Raw genomic sequence first — 19187 nt, forward strand, 5'->3', positions numbered from 1 at the left:
CAATTTAGAATTTCAGGAAAAGGGAAAGGAAGACAGCTATGCCCCAACATCCACCAAAAGACATCTGCAACCTAGAGGGTACTGGCCTTAGACATGGCTCTAAGTCATGGTTAGACTAAGTGTACCTAGAAGGTGTCAACTCCAGCCTGGTCTTACTGACTCAGTGATACCCTGTGTCAAGGTGAGAGGGCAAAGAATTAAGGCCAAGTCTGCCTGCCACATGGGAACATTCATCTTATGACTGACTCCTACTGCAACAGCAATTCACACACAGTTCACTGTTTTCACATGAAGCACCTAACTCTACAAACATTTCCTTCTCTGGGAACACGTGGAGCAAATGCTTCTGTGGAATTATGGCCATTATTCTAAGCAACACTCACAAAGAGTGTGGCTGGAGGCTCCAGATCAGGCCACGAAGTTTGCTCACCCTGCACACTGCTGGATGCACCCTCCAAAGCATCATTTGGTACCCTCCAAAACCCTATCGCTGGTAGGTCCAACACAGGTATATGCAAGTTTAACAAGTTTCCACCCACATTTTACCATCTGGTTTGGGTCCTTAGCTGATGTTTTAGGTAATGGACCAAATGCTTTCCAAGTCTTCCAAAGGTCACATTCCCTCCATCCAGATTATAGCTAAGAGTTCTTTTGCATATGATGGCAATTAATATGGGAACATGTGATTTCATTTTTCTTCAAAATAATTTTCAACTTGCTAATTCATTATAAAGTGAAAATGAATGTAGCTATTTCTGGACTCCATTTATATATTTCTTTTTTTTTTTTTTTTTTGAAACGAAGTCTCACTCTGCCAAGGCTGGAGTGGTACAGTGGTGCAATCTGGCCTCACTGCAACCTCTGCCTCTTGGTTCAAGTAATTCTTCCGTCTCAGTCTCCCAAGTAGCTGGGACTACAAGCGCGCACCACCATGCCTGGCTAATTTTTTTGTATTTTTAGTAGAGACAGGGTTTTACCACGTTGGCCAGGATGGTCTCGATCTCTTGACCTCGTGATCTGCCTGCCTCGGCCTCCCAAAGTGCTGGGATTACAGGTATGAGCCACTACGCCCGGCCTCCATTTATGTATTTCTATATGAAAGAACTTCTAAGTTTCTGTTGACAGACAAACCAATATCTACAGCTAGGAGGGTAGACTAGGCTGTTCTTTAATGTCAGGTTTTTTTTTTTTTTTTTTTTTGAGACAGGGTCTTACTCTGTGGTTCAGGCTGGAGTGCAATGGTGCGATCACCACTCACTATGGCCTCAGTTTCCCTGGGCTCAGATAGTTCTCCCACCTCCGTCTCCTGAGTAGCTGGGACTATAGGTACATGTTACCACCCCTGGCTAATTTTTATAGAGATGGGGTCTCACCAGGTTGTCCAGGCTGGTCTTGAACTCCTGGGCTCAAGTGATTCACCTGCCTCATTCTCTCAAAGTGCTGGAATTACAGGCATAAGCCACTGCACCTGATATGTCATGCCTCTTAGGAACTCACATACAGAAAACTAATTCAGTGAAAATTCATTCCCTCACTCCTTTTTGTTTCTAAGACAGACTGAGTGAAAGATTTCTGAAGAGTTCTACATTAGCAGTTCTGCAATCTCCTTAGAAAGGCTGCTTGAGAGAAGTAGGAGATGGAACAGGTACTGTATACCCTGTGAGATAAGAATTGCACCAGAGGGAAAAATGCAACTCAAGAGCAAAAAGTGCTTTTATATGTCACTCTGAACCAGCAATCTGGGAAACTGCATTCACTGATAAGAGGGCACAGCCTTCTAGGCTGTCTGGCATTTTGAGGATATGTCACATTAGTTGAGTGGTGATACAGTATGCCTCTTGTCCCTTGGTTTGCTGAGTCTGGCCTCTGCCATGTGTCCTATGCTGCTGCCAGGCAGCCAGGTACACAAAGGCATAAGTGCTGGGCCACCTGCTCAATGCACAGGACATGCCCCACTGCTGACAACCTTGGGATTCTCAGGGAGGGAAGGCCTGGCCACAATGAGCCACGGGTGCCTCCTGGAACAACTGGTTGAAAGAGGAAAAAGAGAATATGAAGATGAGATTAATGAGTGAATGAGGATGAAGTTCTTACCCGGTGGTGGGATGCCTGGGAGGCCAGGCACACCTGGCGGAAGATGGTGGGGTGGAGGCCCCCCAGGGTGAAGTGGCTGCATGCTGCCCATGCTAACAAGGCCATCAACTGGGCCCTGCAAAGGTGGAAGGCCTGGCGGATAGCCACCCATCATGCCTTGAAGGACACAACAAATTTCAGACATGCATCATTAACATGCAACACGAGCTAAGTAATAACAACCACCTCCCACATGCACTACCAATGAATAAAGCACCCTTAGTACTGCATGATATAACAGCAATTAGTGCAATTATTTTGTTGCAATAATGAACAAAATAAAAAGTTACAAATATGAGACCCAACACTTTGAGATAAATTAGTACTTAGTATACTATTATTTGTAGTTATTTTCCCTGGGGTAAATAAGCTGTATGTTTTCAGTTAAATAATAGTAAAAAGTGCTAGTAACAGCCTTCCCAAAGTCATAATTATTGCAAGCTGTTCAAACAGAATGACCAGTTCTGCCGACTGCAATTCTAACTGAATAGTATAAACCCCATCATTCCACTCTGCCCACACTCATATGCCTATCATGGGTACACATGAGGGGAAACAGGAATGGAGGGAAATGAGGCGCATAGTCCTGATCACAAAGCATGGTTCTCCAGCTTGGGGGCAAGAATTTTTCAAGACTTCTACGTCTACTCCTTCTCCTTTCTAGCCTTACTACTCCTGGTAAGAATGGATTGTGTTTGGCCTTGAGCCAGGGAACAGCTTCTAAGAACCATCACAGTGAATGGTATTTCATTCTTTAGATCTAAAAATGTGATAAAGATAAAACCTAAACCCTCCCAAACCAACCAAGCCCAGGTCACTCAAGAGCCTACACACACACACCTTACGGAGGAATGGCTGGAGAATCAGGCTCTGCTGATATGAGAAAATGCCAAATGTCATCAGTCTCCAAGCTCAAATGTCCTCATATAAACCTTAACAGGGAGCATTTTAATTTGAGGTACACAATTTCTGTGAACAGAGAGGCTTTTATTCCTTTATTTTCAAAGTGTACCTATACATGACAAAGTATTTTCTACTGGCTAGAAAAAAGTTTCAGCAAACAAGTATTTTTGGCAGAAGAAATGAACGTAAGAAAAAAAATTCAAACTGTCAAGGACCTAACAAAAGACCTTTAAAACCACATGGCATTTTTTTTTTAAAAAACAAGAAAAACAACTTGACTTTTCTGGGATTTGTAATGATCATTATGAACAAGAACACAAAGCTCCCCCAAAATGCAGTCACCTTTGGTCACAGCTTCTTGCAAAGGGAGGGTTGAGGGACTGGTACCAAACCTCATTTTTATAAAATACTCTATGTAGAGGGACTCTGTCAAACAGTGGAAAACTTCAGATTCTGAGAATTTTACTCTTTGACTTTCCCTGAAGATTTCAAAGATATTTATTTATAGAAGTTTAGTCTTTTAAGGTTATGAAATTACTAAAAATTCTGAGATCGATTCACCCTGCCTCATTATTCATACCTAAGCTGACTGACAAACTTACAATTACATGTTTTAAACCAAATGACAAAAATTTGAATAGTAATCTCTCTATACATAAAACAGAATTATGAGTTTTATTATTTTTTTTAAATGAGAGTTCAGAGAGTAAAAACTACTTTTGAACAGACACCATCATCTTAAACATGAGATTCAATGCTACCAATCTGCCTTTTAACCACACCACCAGTTATAGCTTTTAGGGATAAGTAAGTGGGAAATTTAAGGATGTTAAGAGGCTTTGCTTTCAATTACAAAAGCCCATCTGAACGCAGCCTTCACGGACTGTGGTTGAAGAAATTATTAAGAACTGAAAGACATGACGCTTGTCTTCATTAAACTGTACTTTGGCATTTATTATCCCAGTCACATGTGTTCAAATGAGCTTCAATGCTTGTAAGCAAAGCTGGTCTCAAGACAGCAACCAGGCTAAGAAGTAAGACTCAGGCCCTAAGAAACCTGTAAGACCATGAAAAATCATCCTCTTAGCTGCAGAATTCCCCCTGAGGACCAAAGAGTGGTTACTGTAGAGCATGCTTGCTTTTCACTCCCAGAGCCCAGGAGTCTAGCCAGCATACCTTAAATAACGGAGCAGGGGCTTTCTGGAGGGCCCAACTTCCTCATCCGTAGAGTTCTATAATGTTATTTCCCAACAGGGAGCTAAAATGCTGCAGCTGCTGTTTTTTAAAAAATGTTTTTAGCTGTTTGTATTCATTTTGTTAATGTGTCCTGGGTTTTGAAGTCAAGGGCACAGTGCCACAATGTCACACATCAAATAGAACAAAACAGGATGTCAATGAGGGAATTCTAACTTTCAAAGTCCCCATGTTCAAGGCCTGATTTCTAAAAACCTCTGGAACCCCATTAACCAAAATGGGCCATGGAATAGAGCAGGCGATTATGAGATTTGTTAGATCAACATCAGTTACACTGAAAGTACCGAAAGCCATGATTCAGATGTGCTTTGGCGAGTGCAACTGCTGAGTTCAGCGACAGTGCATTTGAGAACTTGCCATCACAAAAGTTAGGAGCAACAATGGAAAAGTTATCCTATGCTACTCTTCCTTAAAAAGCAAAAACAAAAACAGCAAAAACAGCATCCCAACAAGCCTGCCTTGAACAACACTATCTTGGACTCCCTGTGAAAAGGTCAGACTTAAGAAGAAACACAGGTCGCTGGTACAGACCTCACCAGGCTTGGAGAGATCTCAAAGAAGGGGCCCGAGAAGTGGTCTGCAGGCTTCTCATTGGAGACATGTCAGACAAAGATATTCAATTCAAGAAGAGTCAGATTTGCTATGACTACCAGAACCAGAGACAACACACACAGGCAAACCACATTCATCATTTTTTTTTTTTTTCTTAAATATGTGACTGGGATACTAACAGAAAATGCAGTTTAATGTAATTAAAGAGAAAAGCATTACAGAGTGGGCACAATGAATTGAATAAGGACTTTGTATTCTATTTAGCAGTCATGCACATTGGTGACCAAGAAAGGATTTACAATTCATTGTCAAAAAATCCTTTTAAATGGTCAGTCTTTTAAGGATGGCTGCAGCAGAACAAGGCAAACTGAATACTGGAATGAGACGGGAAAATCAACACCACCTAAAGATTGGTTTTGTGTTTTCTCTTGGGAGTCCCTCTAGAACAGAATTAAGGGTCTACTTTCATATTTTCTGCTATAGTGCTCTATCAAGAGCAGTCTGGGGTAGAGAACATCACCAGACCATGTCCATAGCCAGGGAAGAGCTGCTCCCTACCAATTCCCAGGGTTGGGCCCAGGGCCCATTTCTGGGGCAGAGGGGAGGCATTGCCTGTATGGGAAAGGCAATATAGGACAACATGGATGACTTCAAGCTTTGAATCTGTCATGAGAAAAGGCAATAGACTGTGGCCTACTCCTTATTGGAGGAAAAAAAAAATGAAGGAATTTCTTAAAGTGGAAAAAAATGGTCTTAGCTCCTGTTTTTACCTGCAACAGGTGTCAACTGCTGATTGAGCATCCCCATTGGTGTTGGTGGTGGCACCACCCCCATGAGAGCCCCCACAGGGGTGCCTGCTCGGGGAGAAGCACTCGGCTGCTGTTGCTGTGCTGCTCGCTCTCTCTCCTGCTGCTCAGCAACTTTAGCTGCCCGCTCTGTAAAGGCATTTCAGATTTTCAATTCTGTTTTTAACCCAGGAATTCAAAATACCATCCATTGCATTCAACAGGACTAGTAAAAACACAGGCAACAGTTCTGTCTCAATGGAAGGAACAGTAGATGACTAGTCTCAACACAGGAGGAGTCGGGCCGATTTCACTTGGTAACCTAGAGTCCAGCTTTCCTATCCCATCTTGAGAACTGGTCTGTAAAGATTTCAAGAATGTTAAGACTGCAACACACATTCAGAAAGCACAGGTTTTATGTAAACACGTCACCAGCATAACCACCATGGTTAATCTCACGAGGCACCCTGAAGATGAGAAGCGCTACCATTATTCTAGTATTAATAGCATTACAGATTATTTATAATTTCAACATGAAGCAATTCCATGGCCCATTATATTTTTTGGTACAATTGTTACTTACTATATGTATTTCCTGATTATTTGTACCCAATTTTACTAAGATTTGAGGACTCATCATGAGTGTCATGGGGTTTAGCAGCTGAAGAAAATTAACTCTGTAAGGGAAAAGCAGCTGACTGCCTCCTCCAGAAGGTTTTAGGGTAACAACTAATTTCTACATTCTAATGAAGCAAAGAAGTCATGTTTAATAAACCCCAAGGGAAAAAAATGCATTATATTTCCAGCTACAATCAACAGAAGCAGAGAATTACATATATATACATGTATGTAGCAATGGACAATGTACTGAAAGAACCAGGTTTCCTGAAGCTGAGCAGTTCCATACTGACCATAAACTACCCTAAGTCAGTGAAAATTCTAGAATCCCTCTTATTTCATTCAAAATGCAAAAAGAGCATTTGCTGTGGCAGTTCTGGGATGCAGAATACATCCTGCTACCTTCCCCCTTCCATGCTCTGAGCAACTCTGTTTGCATCTCCAGAGCCAGCAGCTCCAATGATCATGTTTCCAGTGTTTTTGGGAGCTAGTGCACTGGACCCCTACTGAAGAACTCCTGAAATGTTGTATTTCTAAAGCTCTCACCATATAGAGCTTCTTGTCTCACCATTCATAAATAGAAAATCCCCCCCACTCATCACATAGGCAAATGGAGGCTGGGAGACAGGCAGTCACTTGTCCAAGGATACAGAGAGAACCAGCAACCTATGGCCCTAACTCCTGATATCACACTCCAACTGCCACACATAAACCCTCCAACATGGAACTCAACACCACTGATTTGAGGAGGGGGAAAATAGCTCGAGGTCATATGACTTTACAGAGAATCAAGAAGCTACAGCTCCAGTCCTCCTTTAAAGCAAGAATATGAAAGTCAAGCAATCAAAGGCCTCTTTGCTGTGACAGAGTTGCCTGTATAACCTTATCATCACTAAGACTGTCCTAGTTTACAGACTGTATGATGAGTATGAGAGAGACGAAGGCCATTTGAACAAACTATTTACTTGAGCTAGCAGTAAAAAAAAAAAAAAAATCAATATAAAGTCCCACTTCAAATTCTAGTATTTTCATTATATAAATGACACAGTAAAGTGGGAAAGCAAAAAAAAAAAAAAAAAAAAATTAAATAGAAACAAACAAAAAAAATAAGGCCTGCGGATTGAGTATTGGTCTGGCTTCCCAAACTCCAAACTTCGGGTTTTGAATTCAATGGGAAAGAACACGAAAAGTTCAGATTTTATGTCTCAGGTAGATGCTGCTGAATCATATAACTTCACCTCATTAGGTTCTCACTCATTTTCAGACTCCCCTTTGAATTTGGAAGAATGTTCCAGACGCCATCACCTCTCCCTCTTTTCCTGATCCAGTGTTTTTACCTTCACAGTATCTTCAGGTATCTCTCTCCTGCCCACACTCTAAATAACCAGCCACCCAGCACTGGCTTCATTTGCCTTGCTGCTGCTGCTATGCTGCTTGCTCAGCAACATCCATGTGAGCTTCCAATGCTCCTCCAGCTGAGTGGTACAGTAGGTCTTAACTTTCACTAAGGTCAGAAATATCAAAGCTCCACAAAGTTCTAGGTTCTTATGGAACTGACTAGGGTTTTTGAAAGAATATTCTTCAAAATATTAGTTCTCGCCGGGCGCGGTGGCTCAAGCCTGTAATCCCAGCACTTTGGGAGGCCGAGGCGGGTGGATCACGAGGTCAAGAGATCGAGACCATCCTGGTCAACATGGTGAAACCCCGTCTCTACTAAAAATACAAAAAATTAGCTGGGCATGGTGGCGCGTGCCTGTAATCCCAGCTACTCAGGAGACTGAGGCAGGAGAATTGCCTGAACCCAGGAGGTGGAGGTTGCAGTGAGCCGAGATCGCACCATTGCACTCCCGCCTGGGTAACAAGAGCGAAGCTCCGTCTCAAAAAAAAAACAAACAAAAAACATATATATAATATATATATATATATATATATATATATATATATATTAGTTCTTCAGGATATTCATAGGTACTACATAAATACCTGGTCAAATTTCAGAAAATGCCAGATAATAAAAAACAGGTTATTTACTGTTACTCTTAAAGTCTTTAATGTGGGAATAGGCACCATAAGTTTCCAAGAGAGAGAGTTTGGAATGCTTCTCAAACTGGTTTTGCCACGAAATGTTTTTTGACTAAACATCTTGCAGGATTAGAATTCTCTGCAGAAGATCCTTGGGGAAGCCTGTCAGATAATTTCATAATAATCAATCAGTTATAATAAATGAAAGGAGTAAAACTTTTTTTTGAAGTTTTTTTGGAGACTTCATCAATTTTAATAAAGGGGACGGCCTAAATAATTAATTTATGTTTGCCAGAAAATAACAGAACTGTACCCACCTAAGAAGAGTAGTAGTTGACCACTGTAGAGAGAATAGCTCTAAACTGGCAAAATGAACCAATATATAAAATTCCAGATGGAAAAAATACAGTTCGAAGGGTAATAGTCCTGCCTAATCTAATGTTTACTACCAATTTCTTTACTAAATCCATGTCTGATATTAAAACAAAAACAAAAACCCAACAACAAAAAACAAAAAAATCTCAAGTATTTGTCCCTAAATGGCTAAGAACCACCAAATTCTTGAATGAAAGCTCATTGCCCCAAGTGATTTAATTAGAATAAAAGGAAAATAAAGGCAGTTGAGCTTTATCAAAAAGACCCAAATACCTTAAAAGTAGCTATAAATACAGATACAGTATAGGCCAGGACTGACCCAGAAAACCAAGCACTTTAGTAAAGACTCAGCTTGGAGTTTAAATATATGGCTTACCAAGAGCTGTAACAGAATATTACTGATTTTAAGAGGCCCTTTTCAGATGAATTTTAATTAAAATTATATTTAACATCATTGTACAATCATTCCCTGGCTCAACGTGTGCTTACAGGGCTCAATGAAAGAAAAAAATCATGCAATTTTTAATAGCAAAATATTTTGGAGATTATAAAACTATGAGATCTTGAAAAAAAAATACCTTGGAGAAATCTGCAGGGGAAATACACCACCAGATCAGAGGCCAAGTCAGGGGCGGGGCAGTGCTCTGCTCAGTCAGGACAAGGCTGGCATCTGAATTACTGGTTGGGTGCCATTTGGAACAGTCCCCAACATAAAGTTCATGTGCAAGTGGTAAGAACGAGAGTAAAACCTGTCTATGCACGTGCATTCCTGAAAACAACCCCTTGCTTAGAAAGACAGTTGTGCCCAGGCTCTATTTACCTTCATATTCTGCTTTCTTGGCTGTCTCAAGGTTTCTCCATTCTGTCCCCACCAGGCGGCTGAGCTCCCCGAAAGAGTAGTCTGGGTGTTGGGCCTTAATCACAGCCCTCATCTCACTGCTAAACAGGATGTAGCCACTCATGTTGATTTTCCGTTTGGAGCCTTCCTTCTTTGCACTGCCTTTGGCAGACTTTGGGGTAGACTGTAAGACAGAAAGCTCTTATGGTGCATCAGAACATTACATCTGGTTAACTGCTCAAAATTTCAGAAGCCAGGAACATGTGATTCAACAGTTACTGCTTTATAGACACATTTGGTTTATAGCTGGCTATTTTCTTGGTCAAAACACACCCTTTCTTTGCCTATTACCATGTAAGAAATAAATGAAAGTTTCACTGAATTCCATGGCTGCAATCTGTAATGGTGACCTCACAGTTAAGTCTTGAGAAAATTCTTTTTTTTTTTTTTTTTGACACAGGGTCCTGCTCTGTCACCAGGCTAGAGTACAGTGGTGCAATCATAGCTCACTGCACCTTGATCTCCCAGGCTCAAGCGATTCTCCTGGTTCAGCCTGCTGAGTAGCTGGGTCTATAGGTGTGCACCACCATGCCTGGCTAATTTTTAAAATTTTTAGTAGAGATGAGATCTCACTATGTTGCCCAGGCTGGTCTTCAACTCCTGAGCTCAAGTGATCCTCCTGCCTTGGCCTCCCAAAGTGCTGGGATTATAGATGTGAGCTGCCATGCCCGGCCAATTCTTTAAAAAATTCTGAATAAGAAAAAAATACCAACAGAGATCACCTCAATCAAAAGATGAGGTCCTATAGAAGAAGAGATTAAAAAGACATGGGTAATAAAAGCTAAAGACAAACAGGGTGATGTTGCTCCTTATTGCTTTTCTTCAGCACAAGGAAGAGTTTTCTAACTAAGCCTGCCATTATGAAATTTTTAAGAGACATTAATTCTAAATTATTAATGGCATTAGTATGACAGATAAATTATTAATGGCACAGTAACATGATATAATTGTTGTCAATTAAAAATAAATGAATAAATCATAGCATTGACAAATTAAAATCTATTCCTTTCTGTAGAATTCTAAGTTAGAGCTCACATAGCGGGGGGCTGGATGTCTCTTTACTTTGGTTTTGAGTGTGCTGCAAACCAAAGGTGGGAATAAGACAAGTAACAGGAACTTGTCACTTCACCTGTGGGGGTGTGTAGGGCATGAGGTCCAGCTCACTGGCCAGGGGGGTCTGAAGCTGAGGTAGAGAAGGAGGTTCAATGGCCTCACTATCTTCTTCTCCCATCTCTTCAATATCATCATCTCCACCTTCTAACTCGGCAAATTTAGCTTCTAGCAATTGGATCTTCTTTTCCAACAAAGGTGATGGCTCCTTCTGAGGAACAATCGGTTTTCTGAAAAAAGTCACATAAAAAAACCTAAAATCAGCTAATGCTCCCCCAGAATGAGTCAAAAAGCAGTGTTCCACCTTAACCACTAGAAGTGACTTCTGGCAATCTGCAATGTACACTCTAAAGGCAGCATGGAAAGAGTTTAAATGTGTATTTATGAAATTACTTCTATTTAGAGATGCTTGTTTTTAAATAATTCTGCTGAATACCTATAAAAGCATTGTGTCCAAGGATGGGATCTAGTTGCCTATATACAGCAAAAAGTTTTTGGCCGGGTGCAGTGGCTCATACTTGTAATCCCAGCACTTTGGGAGGCCAAGATGGGCGGATCACAAGGTCACGAGTTTGAGACCAGCTTTATCAACATGGTAAAAACCCGTCTCTACTAAAAATACAAAAATCAGCCGGGTGTGGTGGCACATGCCTGTAATTCCAGCTACTGGGGAGGCTGAGGCAGGAGAGTCGCCTGAACCGGGGAAGCGGAGGTTGCAGTGAGCTGAGATTATGCCACTGCACTCCAGCCTGGGTGACAGAGCGAGACTCTGTCTCAAAAAAAAGAGTTTTCATAGTCTGTGGAACTGAGAAATCTCCTAACAGACAGGATATGAACCAGAACCAAGCATATCTACCTCATCCCACAGTTACTGGAGTCTAAGCCAAGGGCACTGCTAAGTAGCTACCAGGACCCAGCAGATTATGATCCTTTAATCTTTAACTGAATTAATAAATATTTTCTATTTGAAATATTTACTATTCTAGTTTAAGATCTAATGAAAAGTTAAAAACATTGGACTACACTACGTTGACGTAAGTTAATGGAAGTGCTCCTTTTTTTTTAGTTTTTCAAGCTTTACCTGAAGTAGTAAATTTCATCATCTACCACTTTAGCAGAGAGTGAAAATCTCTTCAATCCTTTGAATTTCTTCATCTGCTTGTCGCTCTCATTGTAGCGGCTCTCACAAAGCAGAATGTCATTTTCTGGTATTTCAGTTGGCCTGCAGGAGAGGAAGTCCTTGAATGACAATACAGCACACTTTCCTGAAAGAGAAAATTAGAAAGAGATTAAAGGAGTAAACTATGGTCACAGTTAATAATTGTTTTAACATTTTATTATTATTATTATTTATTATTTTTTTGAGATGGGTTTCACTCTTGTTGCCCAGATTGGAATGCGATGGGGTGATCTGCTTACCACAACCTCCACCTCTTGGGTCCAAGCAATTCTCCTGCCTCAGTCTCCCGAGTAGCTGGATTACAGGCATGTGCCACCACGCCCGGCTAATTTTGTATTTTTAGTAGAGATGGGGTTTTCTCCATGTTAGTCAGGCTGGCCTCGAACTCTCAACCTCAGGTGATCTGTCGGCCCCAGTCTCCCAAAGTGCTGGGATTACAGGCGTGAGCCACTGTGTCCAGTCAACATTTTATTATTTTTGGACGAATACATTCATATAATTAAAAATTAAAAAGAAATAAAAGGGGCTAGTTGTGGTGGCTCACGCCTGTAATCCCAGCACTCTGAGAAGCTGAGGTGGGCAGATCTCTAGAGCTCAGGAGTTCGAGACCAGCCTGGGAAACACAGTGAGACCCCCAACTTCTACAAAAAACACAAAAAATCAACGAGGCATGTGGCACATGCCTATAGGCCCAGCTACTCAGGAGGCTGAAGTGGGAATCATCTGAATCTGGGAAGTTGAGGCTACAGTGAGCTGTGATTGCGCCATTGCACTGCAGCCTGGGTGACAGAGTGAGACCCTGTCACAAAAAAAAAAAAAAAAAAAAAAGATATAAAAGGATACATATTGGCATAAGGATAGAATATATAGGTAAATGGAAGAGAACTGAAAGTGTAGAAATAAACCCATATAATAGGGCTTTTATGGGCAACTGGTTTTTGATAAGGGTTCCAAGACAATTCAATGGGGGAAAGAATACTCTTTTCAAAAGATAGTATGGTATCAGGAAAACTAGATTTCCATTTCTGCACATGAATGCAGTTGAACTCCTACCTACTATCACATATAAAAATTAATTCAAAATGGGCTGAGTGTGATAGCTCAAGCCTGTAATCCCAGCACTTTGAGAGGCCAAGGCAGGAGGATCACATGAGGTCAGGAGTTTGTACAGCCTGGCCAACGTGGTGAAACCCTGTCTCTACTAAAACTACCAAAATTAGCCAGGCGTGGTGGTGGGCACCTGTAATCCCAGCTACTCGGGAGGCTAAGGCAGGAGAATTGCTTGAACCCAGGAGGCAGAGGTTGCAGCGTGCCAAGATTGAGCCATTGCACTCCAGCCTGGGTGACAAGAGCAAGACTCTGCACCCTCTCCCCAACCACCCTCCCCCCCCCCAAAAAAGCACAAGCAACCAAAGGAAATAGGCTGCATCGGATGCAGTGACTCATGCCTATAATCTCGGCACTTTGAGAGGCTGAGGTGGGTGGATCACCTAGTCAGGGGTTCAAGACTAGCCTAGCCAACATGATAAAACCTCATCTCTAATAAAAATACAAAAACAATTAGGTGGGCGTGATGGCACTCCCCTGTAATACCAGTGACTCGGGAGGCTGAGGCAGGAGAATCGCTTTAACCTGGGAGGTGGAGATTGCAGTGAGCCAAGAGTGCCCCACTGCACTCCAGCCTGGACAATACAGCAATACTCATTGTGTTCCAAAGGATACTATCAAGAAAGTGAAAAGATAAGCCATACATACAAGAAAATATTTGCAAATCATATATCTAGGAAGAGTCTAGTATTCAGAATATGTATTCCTACAACTCAACAATAGGACAAATACATAACCCAATTAAAAAATGTGCAAAAGATCTAAAGTGACATTTCTCTAAAGCATACAAATGTCCAATAGGCACATGAAATAATGCTTAACATCACTCATCATTAGGGAAATGCCAATCAAAACCTCAATAAAATATTAATTCACACCCCATTAGGATGGCTATATTAAAAAAAAATTAAAAATCCAAAATGGAAAATAAAAAGTGTCGGCAAGGATGTGAAGAAAATTGAACCCTTGTATCTCGTTGACAGGACTGTAAAATGGCGCAGTTGCTGTGGAAAATAATTAGGCAGTTTCTCCAAAAATTAAACAGAGTTACCATATGACCTAGCAATTCTACTTCTAAGTATATATCCAAAAGAAACCAGAGGATCAAATAGATACTTACACAACACTGATAAGAGTAGTTTTATTCACAATAGATAAAATGTGAAAACTTATAACTCCATTAACAGATGTAGTATACATATAATGAACATATAGCCTTAGGAATAAAATTCTGATATATGGTACAACAGGGATGAACCCTGAAAACATTATGCTAAGTAAAATAAGCCAGATAGAACAAATATTACATGATTCCACTTATATTATGAGCAGAAAGTAGAATAGAGATTACTAGGGCCAGGGGGAAGAAGAAAATAAAGAGTTGTTTAATGGATACAAAGTTTCTATTTGGGATGATGAAAAAGTTCTAGAAACGAACACTGGTAATGTCTGTACAATATTGTTAAAGGACTTAAAGCCACTGAACTGTACACTTTAAAATGGTTGAAGCTGGGTGCGGTGGCTCATGCCTATAATCCTAGCATTTTGGGAGGCCAAGGCAGGCGGATCAACTGAGGTCAGGAGTTTGAGACCAGCCTGGCTGACATGAAAAAACCCTGTCTCTACTAAAAATACAAAAATTAGCCAGGTGTGCCCCTGTAATTCCAGCTACTCAGAAGACTGAGGCAGGAGAATCACTTGAACCCAGGAGGCAGAGGTTGCAGTGAGCTGAGATTGTGCCACTGACTCCAGCCTGGGTGACAGAGAAAAGACTCCATCTCAGGGGAAAAAAAAAAAAAAAAGGTTAAGATGATGAATTTTATGTCATATATATAAAACAATAAACTCCCATAAATGGCAGCATATCACTTAAAACTGTTTTGTATCTGAATTTTGTCACAAAATAACATGGCTTGGAGATTATGGCTTTTATTATTCAACTAGTTCCCTATAGATGAATAACTAGGTTGTTTCCCAATTTTTGTTCTTCTACTGATGCTAAACAACACTGAAATAAATAATTTAAGACATATCAATTTGCACATAGGTGAATACAACTGAAGTATAAATTTCTGGAAGTATAAAAGCTGGGTCAGGGCCGGTCACGGTGGCTCATGCCTATAATCCTAGCACTCTAGGAGGCTGAGGCAGGTGGATCACCTGAGGCGGGTGGATTGTGCCATTACACTGCTGCAACCTGGGCAACAAGAGCAAAACTCCGTCTCAAAAAAAAAAAAAAAAAGCTGGGTCAAAGGATATGTACATTTTAAAATTTGTTAAGACGCAGTTTCACTCTTGTTGTCTAGGATGGAGTGCAGTGGCGTGATCTTGGCTCACCACAACCTCCGCCTCCTGGGATCATGCGATTCTCCTGCCTCAGCCTCCCCAGTAGCTGGGATTACAGGCATGTACCACCACGCCCAGATAATTTTGTATATCTAGTAGAGACAGCATTTCTCCATGTTGGTCAGGCTGGTCTCGAACTCCCGACCTCAGGTGATTCACCTGCCTCACGAAGTGCTGGGATTACAGGCGTGAGCCACTGCGCCCAGCTAAATTTTTATAGGTATTATAAAATTACTTTCCATAAAGGGTGTCCTAACTCGCAGACTACCACAAAGTAGGTAAATACCATTTCCTCATGCTCTTGCCAATTAGTGAGAAATGTCTTCCAGATCTTTGACAATTTGACAGGTAATCTCAAAAAAGAAAAATCATCTGGGTAGTTTAACTAGCATTTCTCTAATGGCTGAGGTTAGCTATATTTTCATTTGTTTAAGAATCATTGGTAGTTTTTTTTTTTTTTAATGGAGTCTTGCTGTTACTCAGGCTGGAGTGCAGTGGTGCAATTCTGGCTCACTGCAACCTCTGCCTCCTGGGTTCAAGTGATTCTCCTGCTTCTGTCTCTGGAGTAGCTGGAACTACAGGCGCCTACCATCACACTCAGCTAATTTTTTTATTTGAGATGGAGTCTTGCTCTGTTGCCCAGGCTGGAGTGCAATGGCATGGTCTCAGCTCACTGCAACCTCTGCCTCCCGGGTTCAAGCAATTCTCCTACCTCCGCCTCCCGAGTAGCTGGGATTACCGGCAGGCACCACCACACCTAATTTTTTTGTATTTTTAGTAGAGACAGGGTTCACCATATTGGCCAGGCTGGTCTCGAACTCCTCACCTTGTGATCCGCCCACCTCAGCCTCCCAAAGTGATGGCATTACAGGCATTGAGTCATCACACTGGGCCCTAGTAATTTCTTTCTGCTCTCTTATCTTTTTTGCCCATTTTCCTGCTGGATGTTGATCTTTATCTAATTGCTTTACAGGAGCTCTTCATATATAAGAAAAATCAGTTCTCTGTCTATAATAAACACTGCAAATATTTTCTCAAATTTTCATTTTTGTTTTTGCCAGTTTTGGTCACATAGATATTTTCCATTTTTATACAGTTGAATTTATCAGTATTTCATTGTATGAGTTCTGGCTTTTACGTCAGAGATTAACAAAATCTCTTTCCCATGGTTTCTTTTGGTATCTTTGTTTTTAATTTTATGTTTATTTAAATTTATGATTCATCTGGGAATCTATCCCAAATTTAAGATGTGGGATATGGCCACAATTTTATTTTTCCAAATGGTTGAGTTTCCAAAACCATTTAGAGAAAAATACAACTTTCACCACTTATCTAATATGCCACTGTTATATATTTGCTAAACTTTCTATTTTGTTTAAATAACCTGTTTGTTCATATATCATATAAATAGTTTTAATTATTGTAGTGCGATAATGTCTTAATATCTGCTAAGGATAGATCCCCTTACACTATACTTTTTAGAATTTTCCTGAATTTCTTTTTCATTTTTTGAGAAAGGGTCTCACTTTATTGCCCAGCCTGCAGTGCAGTGGTGAGATGATGGCTCACTGCAGCCTCAATCTTCTGGACTCAAGCGATCCTCGTACCTCAGCTCCCTGTCCTGAGTAGCTGGGACTACAGGAGAGTGCCACTCAGCTAATTTTTGTACTTTTTGTAGAAATGGGGTTTTGCCATCTTGCCCCAGCTGGTCTCAAACTCCTGGGTTCAAGTGATCCTTCAGACTTGGCCTCACAAAGTGCTGGGAATGATAACAGGCATGAGCCACTGTGCGCAGTCCTAAATTTCTTTTTCCATATGATTTTTTAAATGCGTTCAGGTAGTATAAACTTCTTCACAAGCAAATTCCCACTGGTATATCTAATGGGATATTAAAGACTAATTTAGGGAGGATGGACATCTTTATGATGTTGAAACCTATCTAAGAATATGATATGCTTTACAATGTGTTCAAACATTACTTATATAACATTTTAAAACATTTTTCATACAGATGTGGCACATATCTTGTTAAGTTTATCCAAGGTATTTTATTAGTACTGAATCTTTTAATATAATAGATATATTATTTATTTTATATTCATTCACCTTACTTCTCTTACTGTTTGCCATGATTTCTTAGTTGATGCTTTTGAATTTTCACCTCCTTACTTTTCTTATTTTAGACTTCTGTTTCTTCTAACTGCGCTGGCTAGTGCTTCTAGAACAATGTTAAATAAGTGTGATAAGAACATCCCTATTTATTTATTTATTTATTTATTTTTGAGACAGAGTCTCACTCTGTTGCCAGGCTGGAGGGCAGTGGCTCAATCTTGGCTCACTGCAACCTCCACCTCCCAAGTTCAAGCGATTTTCCTGCTTCAGCCTACCCAGTAGCTGGGATTATAGGCACCCACCACCAAGCCCAGCTAATTTTTAAATTTTTTAGTAGAGACGGAGTTTCACCATGTTGACCAGGCTGGTCTTGAATTCCTGATCTCTTGACTTGTGATCTGCTTCGCCTCAGCCTCCCAAGTGCTGAAATTGTAGGCATGAGCCACCGTGCCCAGCTAGGATATCCCTATTTTGCTCTTGACCTTAACACGAATATTTATAGCTAACACTTACTAAACATGTACATGAAAAACAGGCCAGAAACATTTCCCAAACTTAAAATAGCTACAATTACTATCACTGCTTTTAATTTACACAAAACTTTATTTGCACAATTGAAGGGCCTTTTAATTCAGAAAAGGGGCAATTAATATTTTTCATGTTTTATAGAGAGAAAAATAGACATTAGGAAAAAATAATTCTGGTCACAGCCAGAGAATAAAAGTGACTGGTGGCTTTGGAATGGAGGTGGTGTCTCTGTGTCCTGACTTGCGGCTCCTACCAAGCCCCCCAAAAGAGAGGCAAAAGATGAAAGTTCAGAAAACTTAATTTAATAAAGTACAAAAAAATTATCAAGACCTATCAAGACCTGTAATGAACCTATAGATCAATTTGGGGAGAACTGATATCTTTATAAAAATACTGAGTTTTCCAGCTATAAACATGATGGATAACTTTGTCTTTAATTTCTCAAAAATTTTCTTTGAGATGTGTGTGTGCGCGCGCCCACGCGCCCACGCGTGTGCAGGTGCTTTACGCATCTTTTTTGTTTCTTTGTTTGGTTTTGTTTTTTTGGTAGAAAGAGTCTCCTTCTGGTGTCCAGGCTGGTCTTCAACTCCTGGTCTCGGGTGACTCTCCTGCCTTGGGCTCTCAAAGTGCTGGGACTACAGGTGTGAGCCACCACCTTGGCTATCTTTTAAAGATTTATTCCTAGGTATTGAATGCAAATGGTAATAGTTTTCTTTTCATTTTTCTTTTTTTTAGACGGAGTCTCACTCTGTCACCAGGTTGGAGTGCAGTGGCGTGATCCTGGCTCAGTGTAATCTCCACCTCCCGGGTTCAAGAGATTCTCTTGCCTCAGTTTCCCAAGTAGCTGGGACTACACGTGCGTGTCATCACACCCAGCTAATTTTTATATTTTTATTAGAGACAGGGTTTCATCATGTTGTCCAGGATGGTCTTCATTTCTTGACTTGTGATCTGCATCGCCTCGGCCTCCCAAAATGCTGGGATTACAGGCGTGAGCCACCGTGCCTGGCTGGTAATAATTTTCCAATTGCCCATTGATGGGATACAGATACAGAAATATAAATATTGGGGCCAGGTGAGGTGGCTCACGCCTATCATCCCAGCACTTTGGGGGAAGCCAAGCAGGGAGGATGCTTGAAGCCAAGAGTTTGAGACCAGCCTGGGAAGCAGTGAGACCTCATCTCCACAAAAAATAAATTTTTTTTTTTTTTTTTTTTGGGACGGAGTTTCGCTCTTGTTACCCAGGCTGGAGTGCAATGGCGCG

At 40.9% G+C, this 19187-nt stretch overlaps 1 protein-coding gene across 33 annotated transcripts in view; it reads right to left on the minus strand.

Annotated features, from left to right (window-relative positions):
- The window catches only part of PBRM1 (polybromo 1), a 149618-nt gene that overhangs the window by 7891 nt on the left and 122540 nt on the right, over window positions 1-19187 (minus strand). For 18 of the 33 annotated variants that reach the window (XM_032290133.1, XM_032290114.1, XM_032290124.1 and 15 more), the window contains 5 exons: window positions 11732-11915; window positions 10670-10880; window positions 9463-9664; window positions 5613-5777; window positions 2095-2250 (listed from right to left, as the gene is read on the minus strand). In XM_032290133.1, the coding sequence (XP_032146024.1) occupies window positions 2095-2250; window positions 5613-5777; window positions 9463-9664; window positions 10670-10880; window positions 11732-11915 (918 nt within the window). The remainder of the gene's footprint in view (window positions 1-2094; window positions 2251-5612; window positions 5778-9462; window positions 9665-10669; window positions 10881-11731; window positions 11916-19187) is intronic. The other 15 variants (XM_032290148.1, XM_032290146.1, XM_032290145.1 and 12 more) reach the window with 3 other exon arrangements.

This window comes from Sapajus apella, unplaced genomic scaffold, assembly GCF_009761245.1.
Source record: "Sapajus apella isolate SASKATOON/1434 unplaced genomic scaffold, GSC_monkey_1.0 scaffold23, whole genome shotgun sequence".
Lineage (NCBI taxonomy): Eukaryota > Metazoa > Chordata > Mammalia > Primates > Cebidae > Sapajus > Sapajus apella.